The sequence below is a fragment of the Copadichromis virginalis genome, linkage group LG15 (assembly GCF_057382275.1).
Source record: "Copadichromis virginalis isolate Kocher_CV1m ecotype Utaka linkage group LG15, C_Virginalis_male_GT1.1, whole genome shotgun sequence".
NCBI lineage: Eukaryota > Metazoa > Chordata > Actinopteri > Cichliformes > Cichlidae > Copadichromis > Copadichromis virginalis.
In genome coordinates this window covers 26959485-26980510 of record NC_140632.1, presented here as the reverse complement: position 1 = coordinate 26980510, position 21026 = coordinate 26959485, and the positions used below count along the sequence as shown (strand labels likewise).

The 21026-nt window shown below is 44.9% G+C and overlaps 1 protein-coding gene across 3 annotated transcripts in view; it reads left to right on the top strand.

Moving 5' to 3' along the window:
• The first annotated feature begins 638 nt into the window (after window positions 1–638).
• The window catches only part of LOC146692606 (pleckstrin homology domain-containing family G member 3-like), a 38111-nt gene continuing 17723 nt past the window's right edge, over window positions 639–21026 (top strand). For 2 of the 3 annotated variants that reach the window (XM_085432751.1, XM_085432748.1), the window contains exons 1-6: window positions 7903–8328; window positions 10692–11164; window positions 17218–17327; window positions 17964–18033; window positions 18117–18163; window positions 18259–18409. In XM_085432751.1, coding sequence (XP_085288877.1) covers window positions 8169–8328; window positions 10692–11164; window positions 17218–17327; window positions 17964–18033; window positions 18117–18163; window positions 18259–18409 — 1011 coding nt within the window. In that variant the 5' untranslated portion in view covers window positions 7903–8168. Of the gene's footprint in view, window positions 1040–2344; window positions 2422–2589; window positions 2642–7902; window positions 8329–10691; window positions 11165–17217; window positions 17328–17963; window positions 18034–18116; window positions 18164–18258; window positions 18410–21026 lie in introns of those variants that run through there. The other variant, XM_085432750.1, reaches the window with a different exon arrangement.

Below are 21026 nucleotides of genomic sequence, written 5' to 3'. Positions count from 1 at the left end.
ACAGCAGTCACTGACTCAAATCTCCACCTGAAGGAATGTGTCTGAGTTCACTAATCGGCAGATCTGAAGCCTGCTGCACTAAAACTGTTACTAACATCAGAGGAAACATTTGTGAGGGTCCGAGTCCACCGAGCAGGAAAACACAGGCACGAATACATCAAAATCAAACATGTTTCTAAGCCAGTAATGAACAAGTGCACAGATTTGGTTCCTCTGGTGCTGTGGAACTCTGCTGCCCCCGAGTGGTCAGTGCAGTTTGGGTGTGTCGGATACGTGCACACATTTACAGTGTGTCTGTGCGCGTGTGTTTTACTCTTTTCCTTTTTCTCTCATTTTTTAAGATTTAACTATTTTGATGGGGTTGTCATATTTATTTATGTTTTTATTTTTTGAGCTATTCTACTTCATGAATTATTTTCTTATTAATATGATTTGTTTGTGCTGCTGTTATTGGGATAACTGAATCTTACGGAAACACACAGATTTCAAATTGAAAGCTGAACGAGGTTCTCTTCCGCGGCGTATTTTCAATCGATGACGCAGAAATGCAGATGAGGCTCGTTTTCAGCCTCTATTGCTGCTGCTTGAATGACACGCTGCGTTTATGCAAATCTATTTTGCCTCCTGTATTTACCTGCAGAGCTCTGATGTGTTTTATAATGGCGATGTGTGATGTCTGATAACATTCTCTAGTAAAACAGAGACAGCACTAAGCTTATCACCTTCGGTCCATCCAAATGTAGAGGTACCTGCGCTGACAGGTAGTAACCTCACCCTTCAACTCTCTGTTCTCCTCTGTCCCCTTCTTACTGATTAACGCACGTGTGTCTCTGTCTTTCATTTCTTTCACCTTCCGCTTCTCAGGTGTATTTTACGCGTCAGCGCAGTTTCAGTCGTTTTTCTACTTTTCAAAGGGAGCGCGTGCGCATGCGCAGCGGGAGTCGGCGCAGACCGTAAGGAAGCCGTGCTGCAGAGTTTATTTTTCCTGTAAAGTGCTGGGGTCAGCTGGAGGGCTGTGGCGGCTATAAATGAGGCTGAGGTGAGTCCACACTTTAACTTTTTTGGCTCACAAACTCCTCCGGGAGCAGCTCCGAGTCCTGCCAGGGCTCCGGGTCACTCTCCAGGCTGTGCTCGCGGAAGTGTTCTGCCTCAGAGGAAGAGCCCGGGCTCAGCTCAGATCCTCTTCATCACAGCAAAGGCACGTAGCGTGTGGGTGGGATTCTCAGTCATAAATCCGTTAGGAAGTCTTCACATTTAAAGATGAGCTGATCAACGCAAATCGTATTACAGACACTCGGGGGTGGGGGTATGATGAGGGCGGGGGCACCTCAAATCTATGGCACCGCGTCTCCTCTGGATGTTTCAACTTTTACAGCTGTCGGTCGGAGCAGTCAGACCTCCCTGGTCTGTACTGCGCACAGATTATCGGTCCAGATTAGGCTGTGTGATGAAACACGAGGAGCCGAAAACAAAGATGGGCCCAGGTGTTTGAGAAAAAGTACACGATCAAGTTCAGACATGTTTGTGTTTGCAGAGAAAATCAGAAAACACCAAATTAGACGCCTTTAAACGGAGCTCCGCGCGAAGGAAACAGCCGCGTTGCCCAAGCTTTAATGAGCTCAGATCACAGCTGCTCCTCGCTGGTGCCTTTTTTTCTTTATGTTTGGTTGTTTGTGTTTGTTTCATAAACACTTTGAGCTTTTGTTCATCTAAAGGTTATAAACAGCAAAACTTTATTCAAATCAGGCTTACCTGGAAAACCATGACAGGAAAGTCGACCAGTGCGCGTTCATGTGTTGCCATGGAAACCATCCAAGGTTCATACCTGCGCAGTGCCGCAGTCTGCACGTGCTCTGTCTCTTTGCCTGAGGAATGAGACTTTTTCTTTTTTTTAATCATTTTATTAATGAATTATTTCTGATGAATAACTTAGATTCATCAAATCAACCAAATCCAATAACTGAAATTAGCTGAAAGACTTCAGATTAAATTATTAAAATTTTCATTTATTTTTGTAGGAATTGTAAGAGTAAAAATTTGAATTCATTGAATACATACATTTCTAAATCCTGGGTTTTTTTCCACACAAGTCATTTTGTTAACCTAAGAAATGACAAAGTCATTAATTAAATTATTTACTATATTATATTTTGTTTAAATTATTTTTAATTGAATTTGTTGGTGCTTATGTTCATATTTGAGTTTGTGGACAGTCAGATGAGCAGTAAAAATAACAACTGTAATAAGTTTGTGAACAGGAAGCTTCAAAAGCTTTATACATAAAATCATCACACAGGAATCACAGGTGAACTCTGAATCGTGTCACTTCCTGATGTCTATGCAGGTTTCTGTCGGTCCAGTTCTTCAGTCCTCACTCTGCTCGGTTTCTGTTTTGCCTTCATCATCACTCTGCACACTCAGGTGAGTCTGATCACATGACCTCCTCCATCACCAGATGATGCACGTACTGACTGCTGCCGCTTATGTTAAACAGCTGAAGGTCTTCATCAGTCTCCTGTGTGTGTGTGTGTGTGTGTGTGTGTGTGTGTGTGTGTGTGTGTGTGTGTGTGTGCACGTGGATGCTTGCAGGTGATGCCTGAAGGATCTCTCTGCTCCTCCTCAGATCTCCCCATGGATGAAGGTAAGACGCTCTTCCTATTCCTCTTGGACCCTGGTTTTAGTTCTGACTTAAATTATGAGCTCCCTGAACGCATCTGGACTTCCCGTTCTGTAGGGGCACTCTCTGGAGCTGCTCCAGTTGGCAAAAACTTTATTTAAGTTGTAGAAGGGTGTCCCTGTGAGACTCCCTCAGGTGGACCTGAGGACTATCTGCTGGTCCCGGTTCTGGTCCCAGTCCTGATTCTGGTCCTGGTCAACCACAGATGAGTCTTTGTTGGCGAGAGTGGATGTGAGGTGTCTTTCTTCTGCGTGCTGGAGCGAGCTGGCGGCACTGTTGGAGGACAAAGGCTGTCTGTCCTCAGAGTGACGTCAGGCCTGTTGTTTCCTGTTTGCACGCACACGAAGCTGCAATTGAACGCTGCGTCCTTCGAGGCGCGGTGCTCCGATTTGCAGGAGAGCAAAAAGTGAAAAAGCAGAAGCAAGATTAAAATCAGCCACGTTCACAAACAACAAACATCCACCGACTCATGATAAAAAGAAAATAAACATCAATAATAAAAACAAATCTTTTAATAATTAATTTAATGACTGTAAACAATAACATAAAAACCTGAGAATGAAGAACACTGAATGTACAAAATTACAGTTCGCAAAGTAAAAGTATTAAAATGAATTGAAAAAGTGAAAAAAAATAAATAAAAAAACATAACATAAATAAAGGTCCCACATAAATAAAAAGAAAAAATAACTGAAATAATTATAATAAATAATTAAAACATTTAATATATTTTTTAATATTTACAATAATCTGATTTTCAATAATATAACAAATAAAATAAATAAAAAATTAGAGTGATGTTTCTAAAACTAAACCTGAACAAAGAGAAATGAAAGAGACTGTGTGTGTGTGGGTAAGGGTGTGTGTCTTTGTATAAACAGTTACTTATGAGGACCAAAACGGTTGTCCCCATGGGTTTGAAGACATTTTTGAGACTCAGAATGCAGTTTTAGTGTCAGGGTTATGATTAGGTTTAGGCAGGAAAACATTATGTCAATTAGATGTCCTCATTAAGCTATCAAAATGAGACGTGTGTTTGTGTGTGTGAGGGCAGGTCAGTCACCAGCACGTGGCATCTGGTGCTCCACGTTACTCTGAGCCTAATTAGATTAGGCTCCACCCCCTGGCATCAGGGTGGCAGGTGGATCAGTGAGACCTGGCAGTCCTGAAGAGACTCGGTCTGGAGACATCCTCTTTTGGGTTCTGCTTCTCGCTCCCTTTAAGGTAGGCTGGGATTCTAGAGTTTCAGCACAAATCTCAGGTGTTTCTGCAAGTGAAGGGTGAAGTGCTGAGAGATGTTTTTTTTGCAGAGGTGACTCAGCTTTTTGTGTAGGAATCTGGTCTCTGACTTGGATCAGCTGTAGAAACAACTGTGTGAAGGTTACCTTTCTGTTTAACAGCCACTCAAATCACTCCGTGTAGGAGCAGCAGGTAGAAAACATGCTGATTAAACCTGATTGTGTGATTCAAACCAGTTGAATGTGGCAGCCATGCCCCAGAGCATCATGGGAACTGAAGTCTCTAGATTCAGTCTGCCGAGTAGTTCTTATTGATTATTTTTGATCCCAGCAGGAGGTGTGTGTGTGTGTGTGTGTGTCAGACTTGAACATGATCTCAAGTCACCTGCCTCTTAATCACTATGGGAACCAGCTGATGTGTTGCATAAGCTAGGTGGTGGGGTTATCGCGATGACATCATCATGCTGCTTTGTTTAAACTGGTTTGAGGCAGTTCTGGTCCACACAGGACTGGTTCAGACTGGCTCCTGTGTGTGAGGAGGTGAAGTTTGGAGTCCGGCTGTTCGCACTCGCTGGATCTTACTGACGTGCTCTGAGGTGGAGAAACTACAACGTACTTCAGCACATCGTTGCTACTCTGAGGTCAGAGTTCATGACAGCACTCTGAGAATCAGACTGAACGGGTACGACTGCTTGGAAGGACTTCACGGGAGAAAGCCTCTCCTCTGTGAAAGAACAGGGCAGCACAGCTGCACCTGAACAGAGCCCAGAGGAACAGACATAACCAGAGTGCAGGTGTTGGTCCATCATGGACAGAATCAAACACCTCAGACCAGCGGTGATGATCAGAGTGGACCATCAACTTCTCTGTAAACACAGTGGAGTAAGCGTGAGGCCGTCTGTCCCACAGCTCTAACTCAGAGAGCTGTGCATGTTCATGTTCATGAAACGCTGGTATGAACATGTGCTAGCTGCTGTCTGTCAGACCTCAGTGTGTGTGCAGCAGGTTTGTCTCCGTGGACGACTGACCTAAATACTCATACATGAATAAACTAGAACATCAGAGGAGTTCTTCAATAACAGAAACCCTGAGCACGGTAATCACTGAAAGCCTCATCACAGTGTGAAACATCAACATTTACCCAGATTATTAAAAACGGGAGAAGTGAGTGACGACTGGCCACAAGGCTCACCGACATCAGCTAAGAAAAACACGTCAAATAAAGCTGTTTGTCAGCAGGTGTGAGTCTGAGTAACAGGTAACGTGAGGCCAGTAGTCCTGGGCGTACCTGAGAGTATGGCCACTGTGCGGAATATAGTTTATACTTTGCTGGTGTTTTAAAGTGAGCTCACCTGTGCAGATTACAGTGGCTCAGGTCCACAGTGTTCAGCTCTGCTTCTCCTGTTGTTGTTTCCAGTGTGTAATCTGTGATGGATTAACTCACAACTTTAATCCCCATTACTCCAGATTAACACACACACGCCTCCAGCTGAGGAAACATGCTTATCAATAAGGAGATGATTAATCTGTAGGTGTAAATGTCACTGTACTTGTTCATTGTGCAGCTGCTGATCGACCCCCCCGACAGATTATAGATTTTGTTTCCGTGCTTGTGGTCGGGGTTCAGGAGGTGAAAGGAGCTTATGGGAAACGAGGGGTTATTCCTGTTAGAATGAGGCATTCGAGGTGTGCAGGAACAATGACGCTCCACGTTAATCCTACTCTCTTCCCCGCAGAGGGAGAAGATGTTTTGTTTACCTGCTGTTTGACTCAGCACTCTGACAGGAAGTGATGCATATCCTCAGACACCACTTCCTAAGTTATTGTGTGAAAGCAGCCAATCATGAGTCATCTCAGATGTCAGATTTTTTTTTATAAACCAGTAAAACAAAGTACTGAGTGTTACATTAGGAAATATTTTAACAGGAAACATCAGAGGATCTTGGACTGAACCCTGTGGAACGCCACACGTGAGACAGATTTAGCCAGTCAGCTCTTCAGCTTCCTGTACTGTGTTCGTCTGCAGATTAAAAAAAACCTAATCAAAATAAAAATAACATATCAGGAAACTAAGGTTTTTAGTTGATGTTGACTAGTGCAGCAGCAGCACCCCTGCTGTCTGAACTCACACATTTTTCTTTCATCACAACAAACAATAAAAAGTTTTAGTACTTTGGGCTGAAGCTGTGTGAGGTTTGAAGGATCTTTAGGAAGATCAGCTCTGGTTCCTCTAAAAGAGGATAAGCTGCACAGATCAGGACCTTCAACGTGATGAATGCTTCACTCACTGTTTCCTCTCACACATGTTTCTTGTATGATACAAACCGTAACTCTGCCGTTCACGACTCACAGTGTCACACTTCTTGCAGCACTGATCTGTTCCTGTTCCTGATATTTTGTCCACCCCTGCTGGTTACAAGTGGCGTGTGTCTGTGGCATCATGGCGAGACACTGTGGTTAAACGGCTCTGTTGTGTCTCAAGAACAGTTGGCCATTATTCCCCCCCCCGAGACGCTTCAGGACACAAACAAACAGACCGAAACAAAATGGAGGAGCAGGAGGTGGAGGAATAAAAACATTCAAACTGGAGCTGAGCCATCAATGTCAGTGAAAGTAAGACACATCTCAGCTCTGACCTCGCTGAGCTGAAGGAGCGACAAGGAGAAGATGATGTCCAATTATTCATAGCTACGCAGCGTGCTGGAGAGGACGAACGTGACTCGGATCATGTAAATGTTCATTCAAAGCATTTCCATTTCCATAATGTGTTTTGAATTTTCACACCCTAAACGTCTCGTGGCTGCAGGGACGTTTGATTCATGGAAACGCTGTGAATCGCTGTGTTTCCATTCAGCATCTGCTGATCAGGGTTTGTGGTTACTTCAGGTCAGCTGGGAAATGGAGGGAATAATAATAATAATAATAATAATAATAATAATAATAATAATAATAATAATAATAATAATAATAATAATAATAATGATGATGATGATGATAATAATAATGGATTGCATTTACATAGCGCTTTTCTGGGCACCCAAAGTGCTTTATAATTCTGACTGACCTGATTTTTGTTTCTGAGAGAAATGAGAGCCACATAGGAGGACATTTGTTTTAAATTTTGATAGAACAGTGGCAGTATACTGTCTTCGTAACTGGATATCAAGCCCTTGTAGAGCAGAATGTATTATTTTGGTCTAGACATCCCACAAATGTGATGTCCACATATGTGGACGCCAGTTCCTAGCAGGTTAAGACAGAGCTCCGTTTGTATTTGAAATGAAACCACACTCAGTGATGTCTTTCAGGCTCCATCCCCAGTAAACATGTGACTCTTTAAAATGAAATAAAAGAGGACCTAAAATAAATGATGATGCTAATAAAGTTTTTTATGAACAGAAACGGATGACATCAGTGATGAGTTCAGGTGCAGCTGGGTAATCTTCAGACTGCAGTTCAGGTCCCATTAAACAGAGCTGAAGAGAAAGTGTGTGAGGAGGCGCAGAGGAAGGCACTCAGTCGAGTACAGTGATTAAAGTTGTCCAGAGGGGCAGGGCCAACCTGCAAGCGACGAGTAAATCGGAGCCGACGGCGAGGTTGCCGTGGTTCTGCCGTGTTGTTGTGTTGCTGCCTGTGTATCTGTTGCCGTAATGTTGTGTTTTGTGATGTCTTGATGCTGCCTGTGTGTCTGTGTTGTTGTGTGTCTGTGACTGTGTTGTTTATGTCTGTGTTGTTGTGTGTCTGTTTTGCCATGTTGCTGCCTGTGTCCGTGTTGTTGTGTCTGTGTTGCTGCATGTCATCATTAAATCGTGAGCTCTTGTGTTTGTTCAGATGTTTCTGATCAGATCCCGAGTCTCTGTGGTTGCTCGGTAATGCCCTCTAGTGTATTTCTGGCTCATGTCAGGTCAGTTTGTAGCTCCTCCCTCTGCTAGCGTTTCTTTGTGATTCTTTTTTTTTTTTAATATTTTTTTATTCATTTGAACCCAAACAGAGAGGAGGAAGGACCTTCATCTTCCTCACTTTTTAAATCTTTTCCTCCCCTCAGCAACTCCTCCTGCTGTCTGCCCTTTCTCCTCCTCCTGTAACTCCTCCTCCTCCTCCTCTTCCTCCTCATGTTTCTGTTCAGCTCTGCAGTCACAGTTTACAGATGTGGGGCATTCAGGGCACTTTAGAGCTGCAGGAAAACTCAACCTCTTCTTTTTCATCCGCTTTTTGTTTTTGAGGACGTTTGTTGAGCCCAGCGTTCAGGTTCAATGGGGTATCAGAGGAGCATGTGGCGCAGTCTGACTGGAGGAGGAGGAGGCGATGTAGCTGTGGTCAGGTGTTTCTGCTCAGAGAAACAGGTGAAGATCTCTTTCAGGAGTGTGGAGGAGGATCGGCGGCTCAGACGAGTGTTTGTGCGCCGCTGGTTTGGTGAGTCGCCGTCAGATGGTCCCTGAAAATCTCAGACTTTTTTCCTGATGCAGCATTTTGGATGGAGTGAGGTCTCAGAGACTGTTTTCTAGTGTCAGAGGTTTGAATAAAGCTCATTAGTGTTAAAGCTATGAGCGGAGTGGATAATTTATTTATTTATTTATTTATTTTTAAACAAACACGTTTTTCTTCACAGGTGTTAAACGGAGCAGGTGAAGAGGTTTCAGATGTTTTCAGCACATTTCTCTCCTGTTTGTTTGAGTTTTTATTCTGGTTTCAAACTCTGGTCAGGGTCCTAGAAAAGCTGCTCTTCCTGTTGGTCCAACGGTTGCAGAGGTCAAAGGTCAACCCTGTGTGTGTTTGAAGGTGTTTGAATGTAAACTCTGAGCTGTGACTGGCCCACCAGGCCTCATATCACATCCATAAACTCACTCCCTTCCTGTCTGGTGAGTAAACGCCTCCCTGGCTGCAGAATGGCAGGAAGCCAAAGAGCTAACGGACTAGTGTGTGTGTGTGTGTGTGTGTGTGTGTGTGTGTGTGTGTGTGTGTGTGTGTGTGTGTGTGTGTGTGTGTGTGTGTGTGTGTGTGTGTGTGTGTGTGTGTGTGTGTGTGTGTGTGTGTAGCTGTTTTCATTCAAACACGCACTCCTCCTCCCCTCCTTCTCCTGTGTTCCCTCTCAAGGAGGATTTGTGTTTTGGCTTCTGAGATTCCTGTCATGTGGGAGGAAGTGAACACAGCGTGAAACCCTCCGGCTGAGCTGCTCTTCGGAGCCGGAAGAGGTCCGTCTGATCCTCCCGCTGAAAGTCCTGCAGGGTTAATTTACATCACCCACAGCTTCACATTAAAGGCTTTTAACTGACTTTTATTCTGAAGGAAATTCAGGAAACTGTGTTTGTGTCTGAGTTTGTTGAGTATTGGACAGAGGATCCGTTTGAAATGATTCAGACCTGAGCTGCTGTTGTGTTCAAGTGCAGTTTGTAATGTGTGTGCAGCGAAGCAGAGAGGACAGGTCCGAAAGCTGGTTACCCCCTGCCTTTGTGTGCCTGCTTTTCCACCTGTTGGGGAGCATGCTCTGTCTGTGTTCTGAAGTCAGGTTTGATAGTTCTGTGCATGTTTAATGGGAACATCAGAGACGGTGGCAGCAGGAACTTCCTGTCTGAGGAGCGCTCTGCTGTCCTACTGTTGTCGTCCACATGTTGAATGTGTGTGTCTGTGTCTCAGGTGGACTGTCGGTGTCGCTGCTCTTCAGATATTTAGCCAAACCCTCAGAGGACTGGTTAGCCGGTACGTGCGCCAACCAAATCTCTCAGTATGCGATTCCAAGAAATCTGTCAATGAAGCTAAACCAATTAATCCAAAAGGAATCAATGACTATCGCTGATCTGCTACATGCTGATTTCACTGAAAGAGTCTGTGGGAACCTGCTGTGATTGGCTGGTTGGACCATGCTTGAACACCTGATCCGAGAATCTGGTTACATACATGAAACACGAATGTGTAGCTTCCACTTTCTCACAGTGTCATACCTGTAAACATCTGCCAGCATCAGCAAGTAACTGCACAGCAGCCATGTTGTTATTGTCATGATGATATCATGAAACTCATCCTAAAGGATAAAACAGCACAAATAAGACAGCTAGCAGCTACACCCATCTGTGTAACCATGCACCTGTAAGTCATAGAGGCCACGCCCCTGATAATGCAAACTCTCAGTCTTCATACACTAAACAGGTGAGTTATTGACTACAGGTGTTTTGAAGATAGATCAAAGTGTTTTTTACAGGCTGTAAACATGTTTATGTTAATATGGGAGTCAATGGGGACTGACTCACTGCTGCCTATGCTGGACACCAGAGGAACTATAGGTCGATGGAAGAAATGGGCGTTTGAGGCGTTTCACTTTGAAACTCCCGGAGCTCGAACCACCTGATGAGTCAGTTCCTGAACATTTGATTCCCAGCCAAGCAGCCCGCATGTACATGTTGAAATGTTGCTCATTCGTTCAGTTGCTTCACACAGTACAAACTGTTTCTTCACTGTAAAAACATCTAAACACATTTGGATTCCTGACATTCCTCAGGTGTGGTTAATAGGCCACAACCTGTCCAGATGTTTGCAGCTGTGGATGTGAGGCGTGAGTGTTTCCTCAAAGTGAATTCAGACTCCAGGACCAAAATAACACACTGCTTTATCTGTCTTTGCGGACAAACATTCATCATGTTCTAACTTCTCCTTACACAAGCTTTTATTGTGAAACTCTGCTCTCACTCTGACAGTGGAAAAACCTCAGTGCTTTTATTGTGAAAGGTGATGATGTAGAAGTTTGCTATCAGTGACATCATCTCTCTCCCTCCCCTCCTCAGAGTCCCCCCGCCTGTCCACCGCCTCCATCAGCAGCGATGAGCGTGCTCCATCGTCCACACCCTCCGACTCCTCCGACCTGCTGGCATCTTACCGGCGCCCCGTGAGCCTGATCTCCACTTTGTCCTCCGGGTCTGGATCTTCCAGAGACGACAACCTTGCGCTGCCTTCATCTATCACCAGCTCCTCCTCGGACCCTGACATCAACCTTAACCTGAGCCCCGAGGAGGTCGCTGCAGACCTCCAGGGGTCGAGCCCCCAACCCAACAGGAAGGGGCGGAGCTTCATTCACAACAAAAACAACAACAACAAAGACTGGAAGGCGAGTCGTACCTTGAGCCGCCGGCAGCCGGCTTCACCGTTTATCCGCGCCAGCATGGCGCCCAACCCTCAGCTGACCTACCTAGACCGCGTCGTCATGGAGATCATCGAGACAGAGAGGATGTACGTGAGAGATCTGCGCATGATCGTGGAGGTGAGTTACCTAACTGCTTGACCCTATAGGTGTCATGGTAACAGGTGTGGGCTCTACGGGCTCAAATTTTTCACTGATGTGGATGGTTGGTCATTGTGGTTGCCTAGGTAGCCACCTGTCCAACCATATCCTTTATTCTCATTGGTAGTTTAACTCAGTACCACCTCCTGAGTTCCTGGAATTCTGTTGCCGAATACCTGGAACATCGATCGCTGCTCGCTAGCGGCGGGTTCAGGACGAGTCAAGTTTGCTTTGATCACGCTCGCTGATGGTTTGACGCTTTATCCTGAAACTATCTCTAAAGTAACTTCAGGCGCTAAGCTTTTCTCTGAAAGTCTAGTCTGTGATCTCATGAAAACACCTGGATGTCCACAGAGGGTGGCGGTGGATGATCCCAGGATCATTTCCATGGTGTAGAACATGAAGTAGAAACACTTCCATCCTTGGCGTCTTATTTTCAAACGATGATCAGTGACCATGGAGCTGGACAGGGTTTGGTTTTTAAGCTGCTGATGCATGAGCTTCTCATCCTTTAGTTTTAATCTAAACTCACCAAGGTAAAACTGTCTGAACTTCAAACATTTCATTTCTATTCTGAAAGCACTCAGGACAAAAATTGACCCATTTTTCTTAGTCTGAACATTTTGGGCTCGTGAAACATACGCGTTTCCTGAACGCATCTCCACGTACAGAGGACAGCTCGCGGTGTCAGTCGTTACCCCGGCCATGACTCAGTGCCAGACTATAATTAACAAGCTAAGACGTTCTGCAGTGATGGGATTAGCTGCTTATGTAACAGGCTCACCGAGCTGCACGCACCTGTTTCAGTGTCTGAAGTACGACTCAATCAAACCAGGCTGTTTAAAAAACTTAGGAAAACAAAAAACAAACCAGTGAAGGAGCAACGGAAAAACGGAAATACTCTAACAGATATTTATTATGATTTATTTACCAAGGTTTCAGAGAATAACAAAGACCTGTCCTTATAATAAAATAATAACAAGTTTTAGGCTCTAAAAAAGCTCTAAGTGAGATAGAATATGTAATATGAAATCAGTAAACACATCAGACATACGAGTTTTCTCCATTTTTTTAAAATATTTAAAAATCAAGTAAACTCTGACACATTAAACATAAACTGATACACAGATTTTAAAGTTCAGTTTATAAAAATAAACATAATTACGTAATCACTTTTATTTAAAACAATAAATGTGTTTATGTACTTACCTCAATAATAAATACCAAACATATGGAATATATATATATTTAATCAAACAGAAAGATAAGATAAGATAAAACTTTATTAATCCCTCGGGTGGGTTCCTCTGGGAAATTCAGTTTCCAAAAGCACAGCACCGACAGAAGTTACAGTTACAGAATATTTTATATATATATATATATATATATATATACACTCAACAAAAATATAAACGCAACACCTTTGTTACTGCTCCCATTCCCCATGGGATGGACGTAGAGACCTAAAATTCATTCCAGATACACAATATAACCATCCCTCCCAAACAGTGGTCACAAATCAGTCCAAATGTGTGGTAGTGGGCACATCTGCTATATTGAGATAATCCATCCCACCTCACAGGTGTGCCACATCAGGATGCTGATCGGACATCATGAGTAGTGCACAGGTGTACCTCAGACTGCCCACAACAAAAGGCCACCCTGGAATGTGCAGTTTTGTCTCACAGCAAAATGCCACAGATGCCACAAGCAATGAGGGAGCGTGCAATTGGCATGCTGACAGCAGGAATGTCAACCAGATCTGTCGCCCGTGCATTGAATGTTCATTTCTCAACCATAAGCCGTCTCCACAGGCGTTTCAGAGAATATGGCAGCACATCCAACCGGCCTCACAACCGCAGACCTCGTGTAACCACACCAGCCCAGGACCTCCACATCCAGCAGGTTCACGTCCAAGATCGTCTGAGACCAGCCACCCAGACAGCTGCTGGAACAATTGGTTTGCACAACCAAACAATTTCTGCACAAACTGTCAGAAACCGTCTCAGGGACGCTCAACTGCATGCCCGTCGTCCTCATCGGGGTCTTGACCTGACTCCAGCTCGTCGCCGTAACAGACTTGTGTGGGCAAATGCTCACATTCGATGGCGTCTAGCACGTTGGAGAGGTGTGCGCTTCACGGATGAATCATGGTTCACATTGTTCAGGGCAGATGGCAGCTGAGAATGTCCCAGTTCTTGCATGGCCAGCATACTCACCCATTGACATGTCACCCATTGAGCATGTTCGGGATGTGCTTGACCGGCGTATACGACAGCGTGCACCAGTTCCCACGAATATCCAACAACCTCGCACAGCCATTGAAGTGGAGTGGACCAACATTCCACAGGCCACAATTGACAATCTGATAGACTCCATGCGACGATGTGTTGCACTGTATGAGGCAAATGGTGGTCACACCAGATACTGACCGGTTCTGGGTCCCCAGACCCCCAATAGCACAAAAAACTGCACATTCCAGGGTGGCCTTTTGTTGTGGGCAGTCTGAGGTACACCTGTGCACTACCCATGATGTCAGATCAGCATCCTGATGTGGCACACCTGTGAGGTGGGATGGATTATCTCAATAAAGCAGATGTGCCCACTAACACACATTTGGACTGATTTGTGACCACTGTTTGGGAGGGATGGTTATATTGTGTATCTGGAATGAATTTTAGGTCTCTACGTCCATCCCATGGGGAATGGGAGCAGTAACAAAGGTGTTGCGTTTATATTTTTGTTGAGTGTGTATGTATATATATATATATATATATATATATATATATATATATATATATATATATATATAAAAACACCCAGCACGCCCCTGCGGGCGGTTTATCCTTCAAGCTCGGGTCCTCTACCAGAGGCCTGGGAGCTTGAGGGTCCTGCGCAGTATCTTAGCTGTTCCCAGGACTGCGCTCTTCTGGACAGAGATCTCCGATGTTATTCCCGGGATCTGCTGGAGCCACTCGCCTAGCTTGGGGGTCACCGCACCTAGTGCTCCGATTACCACGGGGACCACCATTACCTTCACCCTCCACATCCTCTCGAGCTCTTCTCTGAGCCCTTGGTATTTCTCGAGCTTCTCGTGTTCCTTCTTCCTGATGTTGCTGTCATTCGGAACCGCTACATCGATCACTACGGCCGTCTTCTTCTGTTTGTCTACCACCACTATGTCCGGTTGGTTAGCCACCACCATTTTGTCCATCTGTATCTGGAAGTCCCACAGGATCTTAGCTCGGTCATTCTCCACCACCCTTGGGGGCATCTCCCATTTTGACCTCGGGACTTCCAGGTTATACTCGGCACAGATGTTCCTGTACACTACGCCGGCCACTTGGTTATGGCGTTCCATGTATGCCTTGCCTGCTAGCATCTTGAGGTATTCACTGAGCACTCGGTCAGTTGGGGCCATCTTCCCAATGTATTCTTGGATGTTCGTTGTCTCATCCTGGACTGTGGTGCTGACACTCACCAGTCCCCGGCCCCCTTCCTTCCGCTTAGCGTACTGCCTCAGGGTGCTGGACTTGGGGTGAAACCCTCCATGCATGGTAAGGAGCTTTCTTGTCTTTATGTCAGTGGCTTCTATCTCCTCCTTTGGCCAGCCTATTACCCCAGCAGGGTACCTGATCACGGGCAGGGCGTACGTGTTGATGGCCCGGATCTTGTTCTTACCATTCAGCTGACTCCTCAGGACTTGCCTGACCCTCTGCAGGTACTTGGTGGTTGCAGCCTTTCTAGCGGCCTCTTCATGGTTCCCATTTGCCTGCGGGATCCCCAGGTACTTGTAACTGTCCTCTATGTCTGCAATGTTGCCTTCTGGTAGTTCAATCCCCTCAGTTCTGACTACCTATCCAGTCTTGTTAATGATCTCACTGAGGGGGTTCAGGCCTATGCAGAACAGCAGTGGGGACAGAGCATCTCCTTGGTAGATCCCGCACTTGATGGTGACTTGTGCTATGGGCTTGGAGTTGGCCTCTAGTGTTGTACGCCAGGGTCCCATTGATCTTGTACAATTCTAGGCATTCCAGTATCCAGCTGTGGGGCATTGAGTCATAGGCCTTCTTGTAATCAATCCAGGCAGTGCACAGGTTGGTCAGTCTGGTCTTGCAGTCTCGGCTGACTGTTCTGTCTACCAGTAGCTGGTGTTTTGCGCCTCTGGTATTCTTGCCAATTCCTTTCTGTATTGACCCATGTGCCTGTTCATCTTAGCCGATATGATGCCTGACAGGAGCTTCCATGTAGTACTGAGGCAGGTTATTGGTCGGTAGTTGGAGGGGACCGGTCCCTTCTTGGGGTCCTTGGGGATCAGGACCGTCCGACCTTCGGTTAGCCATTCCGGGTGTCTCTCGTTAACTAGCAGCTGGTTCATTTGTGCTGCCAGACGCTCGTGGAATGCAGTCAGCTTCTTTAGCCAGTAGGCGTGAACCATGTCGGGCCCTGGTGCTGTCCAACTCTTCATACTGGAGACCCTTCCTTGGATATCTGCCACTGTGATGGTTACTGGACCCTGTTCAGGGAGGTCGCTGTGGTCTGCCCTCAGATCCACTAGCCACTGAGCATTGCCGTTATGGGTTGCGTCCTTCTCCCATATGCTCTTCCAGTATTGCTCCGTCTCCAGCCTTGGTGGTGCTGTTCTCTTATTATTGTTCCCTTGCCACTGAGAGTACACCTTTGCTGGTTCTGTGGAGAACAGCTGGTTTATTCTCCTGCCTTCTATCTCTCTGGTGTACCTCCTCAAGCGGCTGGCCAAGGCTGTGAGTCTTTGCTTTGCTTGCTGTATTTCTTATGCACCTTCTTTGTCGCACCTTTCTGCAACTCCGTTAGTTGGCTAACCTCCCTCCGTGCTACTTTGATCTAGCCTCCTTCTCCATGGAGAAGGAGGCTATGTACCCAATCTCGGGTGGGGGTGATGATATCTCCCCCCTGACCTGGCGTCCTGACTCCTCCTTGCCGTAGCATTTGTGTTGTACCTCGTCAATCTCTAGCTGTGAGAGCAGACGAAGAATCCATAGGTCCGTCATCCTATTCATGTAGCCCCTTCCGCCGGGGTTACTTGCGTAGTAGCATTCCAACAACGATGCCTTCTTGTTCCAGTAGCCCACTTTTCGTCAGGGTGCCCTGGTTCCTCAACACCTGACGCGGACCTTGTTGATCCGGGCGACGTCCGAGCCGGCATGCCTTCATATTTATCTGTCTCGCTCATGTCTGCGGTAGGCTCGCTTAGCATAGGGGGTCTAGCCTTAGGACCCTTACTGGATACAGACGCCCCAGGCAGGAATCGAACTTGCGATCCTCTGTTCCAAAGGCGTTCCAAAGGCGTGTAGTCTAACCACTACGCTATCCAGCTGCTAGTGGTACCAGGCGTGAGATAGAGATATATATATATCTATATATATATATATATATATAGATATATATATATATATATATATATAGATACACACACACACACACACACACACACACACACACACACACACACACACACACACACACACACACACACATATATATATATATATATACAGAGACATATATATACAGAGACATATATAAATAAAATATACGAAGGGGATAAATAGAATAAATAGGAATAAAAATAAAGATACAAGTGAATTGCACATTTCAAGTTTGGAGTCTATTGCACCATTGACTATTAACAAAAGTATTGCACAAAAGGTATTGCACAGTGAAGTGAAGAGGCACTACAGCTTAGTTGTTCCCCCCTCCTTTGTCCTCCTGTTTCCCCTCCCTCTCCCCTCCAGAGAGGAGTTAAACAGTCTGCATCTCTGATCAAGCCAGAAGTAATCAGATTACTGTGGTATAGCTCAGTGAGCGTTCAGTCTGCCTCCTGTTGGAGAAATGGAAACATTCCAGTTTATTTTAAAGGGTGTTTTATTTGACGCTGAGCTTTTTAAAAAGTGACCCCTGACCTTTCTGTCACTTCCTCTTATCCTCTTCTTCCCTGCTTGTCTCTTCCTTCCTTCCGTCCACTCTACTAACCTCTCCCTCCTACCCTGCAGGACTACCTGGCTCACATCATCGATCAGTCCGACCAGTCGGATCTGTCGATCCGTCCTGAGCTGGTCTGCGCTCTCTTTGGAAACATCGAGGACATCTACGAGTTCAACAGGTGAAGAAGATAAAGTTTAATGTGTCCGTTATCATAGCACGATATTTTGTCTAAAACGGTTAACGTTGATGTTACGTCTCCCCCATGTCAGCGCTCTCTGTTTCCTGTCGAGGGGTGAGTTTGCTTTGCAGACCGGCGCTGTTCTACTGCACAACATGGAGTGCTCTGTTTGCTGTGACTTTGAGTGCCTTCATGTTTAGGAACGATTCAGCAGGTTAAATATGAACAAACCGTTTCACCCATTTTCACTCCTGAACGGTGCAGCCACAGACGAACACCGTAACACAAACCAGATCGTATATATAAAAATAACCATGACCACCATGATGTCAGCCTTTGGTTTAGTGTTAGTCGAGTCATTCGAGTAGAAGGTAACAGAGACTTTCACTGCATGTCATTCGTCTGCTCTCCTCCCTCCTTCTTGTCTGCCTTCATGGTTAAAGGTAAAAACTCCAAAACATCAGAAGAACATCATGAAATATTAAAATGAGCGTTAGGGTTCAGACTCTGAAGTGAGAACCAAGGAAACTGCTGAAACGAGAGAAAAACTTCAGGTTTCCTTTGGTTTGCTCCTGGTGACATGCAAAGCGTTGTTGTTGCTGGGGTCGCCACGGTGACAGTGTTTCCTGTTCACAGCGAGCTGCTTCAGGATCTCGACCAGTGTGACAACGACCCCGTCGCCATCGCCAGGTGCTTCGTCATCAAGGTGAGACCAGATCTGATTGGATTTGGGTGAGGATGGTTCGTACAAGCAGCGGCTGATAAAACTCTTGGCTTGTTGTATTTCAGAGCGAGTACTTTGACATCTACACACAGTACTGCACCAACTACCCAAAGTAAGCCATACGTTAGGTTTCGAGCACATTTTAAAAACCTTGTCTCATTCACATTGACCTGTCCACACTTGTCTGTCTCCTCTCTCCTGTTGCAGTTCGGTGGCGGCGCTGACGGAGTGCATGAGGAACAAATCTCTTGCCAAATTTTTCCGGGACCGCCAGTCCTCGCTTAAACGTTCGCTGCCTCTGGGTTCATACCTGCTCAAACCTGTTCAGAGGATCCTTAAATACCACCTGCTGCTACAGGTACCACACCAGCACACCTGACAACCAGTTACACCTGCATCCAAACCTGTAGAAATAGACCAGAGGACTGAGATGAAGCAAATATGTCTAAGGCCACGTTTACATCACATTTCACACGAAGACTCACACGGATTCCCGGAGGATCAGTCAGAGTTAAAGTGTCTTCAGACATTTCCTGGTGTGAAAGCAGAAGTTATCTTCTTAGTTATATTTTTTTTTAGCCAACTAACTGAAAACTATATGAGCAACACATAAGTGAATTTTGAGTGGATATCCACGGTATTTGGAAAAAACTTCCAGATGTGGATGATTCGTTTGGGTTGAGAGTGTTGAAATCTCCCAATTCTTTGAATCTTTGGGCTGAAGGAAGGACAATACTCGGTGTATTTATGCTCAATCAACAATCATTTATTTCCATACAATTCAACACTTAAGAGCATAAGGACCATCATGATGGGGAGACATGCCTGAAGAGGGTCACAGCAAGTCTCAAAATGGTGACGGGTTGCTCAGCTTTTTATAGTCTCTAGTGGCCCCCATCTAGTCGTAAAAGCCAAAACATCACATTCTTTCTCCGTTACAGCGCCTAAGTTATGACCTCGGCAGTTGTTTCTCTGCTTTCTAAGGTGGGGGTATGGAATGTGGTCTGTCTATCTCCCCTGTCTTAGACACAGAGTCTCCTTCTCTTCATGATTCAACAATAGAACATGTCAAGAAAACAGTGTAACACATTCCCAGCAGATCAAGGATACAGAGTGATGCACATTTATCTAATGAACTAATATGTGAATATGTTCTGTTAACTCAAAAGTATAATGAGAACTAAACTACATACAGCTCACACACTCTATATTAAAGGGTATAATATGATCTACAGCAGTATTCTAATTCAACTACTTTGATTACATATATAAGGTAACATATAATAACAGAATAATCTAATAATTCCCCCTTTTGATCTCTTAAAAGAGATCACTTATAACATGCACTCCAGCATTGCAAGGTCCAGTTCTTCTTGGTCCTGAGGCCCTCTGTCCCCCTTTAACGGGTGGACCATATGTGGGATGACCTCTGTGTTCACGCAGTTCAGATGCAAGCAAAGTTAGATTTACAACCATAACAGCAGTTACAGATGACACTCCCATCACTCCCCAATTCTCCCACAGCTTTATTTTGGTGCTCCAGTTTTCCACCCCCTTTTTAATGCCCCCTTATACCTTTCAAATGTACTTAGACTAGAACCTCTGTCTAAGGAGCTTTTAACCTTTATTTTTATTGCTGCAGCTACCAGTGTCTTCCAGTTGGGTGATTCTCAGCTTCTTTCTTCGACCTCCGGGGTTAGACCACCCTTTAGTCATTGCACAGTTCTGGGGATTATTCTGCCCCGATTTCAAACAAGGATCTGTGTGTTTTTGGGATCACTGCCGTGTCCCCCTTTTTGCCAAGAGCCTCTCGAACCTCGTTGGTCTGGTGTTCCTGGTTTTCGCCAACCCCTTCATGGTTATTGCTGTGTTTGTGGGATCCATCTTCTCCAGGAGCCCAAACGCCATGACACTTGACCCCAGTTGCTGTCTCGGCAGTCCCTACATCTGTCTCTGCTGTGAAGGGTCCTCACATCTCCGTGTCCCCGTCTGGTGTCTGTTCCTTTCTCTGCAAGAGACAGAAAACCAAACACCTCTCTCCCTAGCCTTGATAATCTAATATTGTTATCCATTGTTGTTCTAATGATTCAAATTTGGTTTAAAATATTATGTTCAGGACTCTCTGACCCAGGGACTTATTCTAATCATAATCTATGTGTATGTAAAAGAAATCAAAAATTAGTGAACCCTTTCTAAGTCTAACACATTATAAGCTTAAGTTTTACCATAGCTAAATTATTAAACACAGAAATAACGTCATAAGATGTTCATAAAACCATTGTTTGATGTTCGGACTCAACTCCCCCTTTTTGACACACTCCCATGTGTCAATTCATTGGAGCTAGACAATTAAAAGAGAAGGTTAGTGTCATCATATCTCAGAAAGTATCAGAAATTCTTCTCTCGAGTACCGTTGCTCCAGCCTTGTCATCCCTGTGGATCTTCAATCCCGAAAATTTCCCTTCTCCTCATGTAATGAAGTCTGTCATCCTTCCATGCCCTGGTAACTGGTCCATCCAGAGCTGTAACATTTTGAAATGTACATACAACAAGCCAAACCACACCTTGGTCACACCAAGCCTTTTCTACCCTGAAGATGTCCAACGCCATCTTAGTCTGGACCAGGGTTGTAATAGTTTTGCAATTTTCATTAGTTTTTATTTTTATTTAGCTTCGACTTCAGATTTTCAATTTTATATCAGTTTTAATCAGTTTTTACCAATTGTTTGCTAGTTTAGTTTAGTTTTGATTAGTTTCAGTTATAGTTTTAGTTGTGTCTACAATAATTAAGTGTAGCAAAATCCCAGTCCCATCATATCAGTCATGCTCTTGTGCTTATCCTTGGGTATTGTGACTATTAACTCTTGCAGCACCGGGTGCTCCTAGTTTTGGTTCAAGTGAATTTATAAACTTTGTGAAGGGAATTGACTCCTCTGCACACTGGAATAAACATAATCAACATGATCCATATTTTA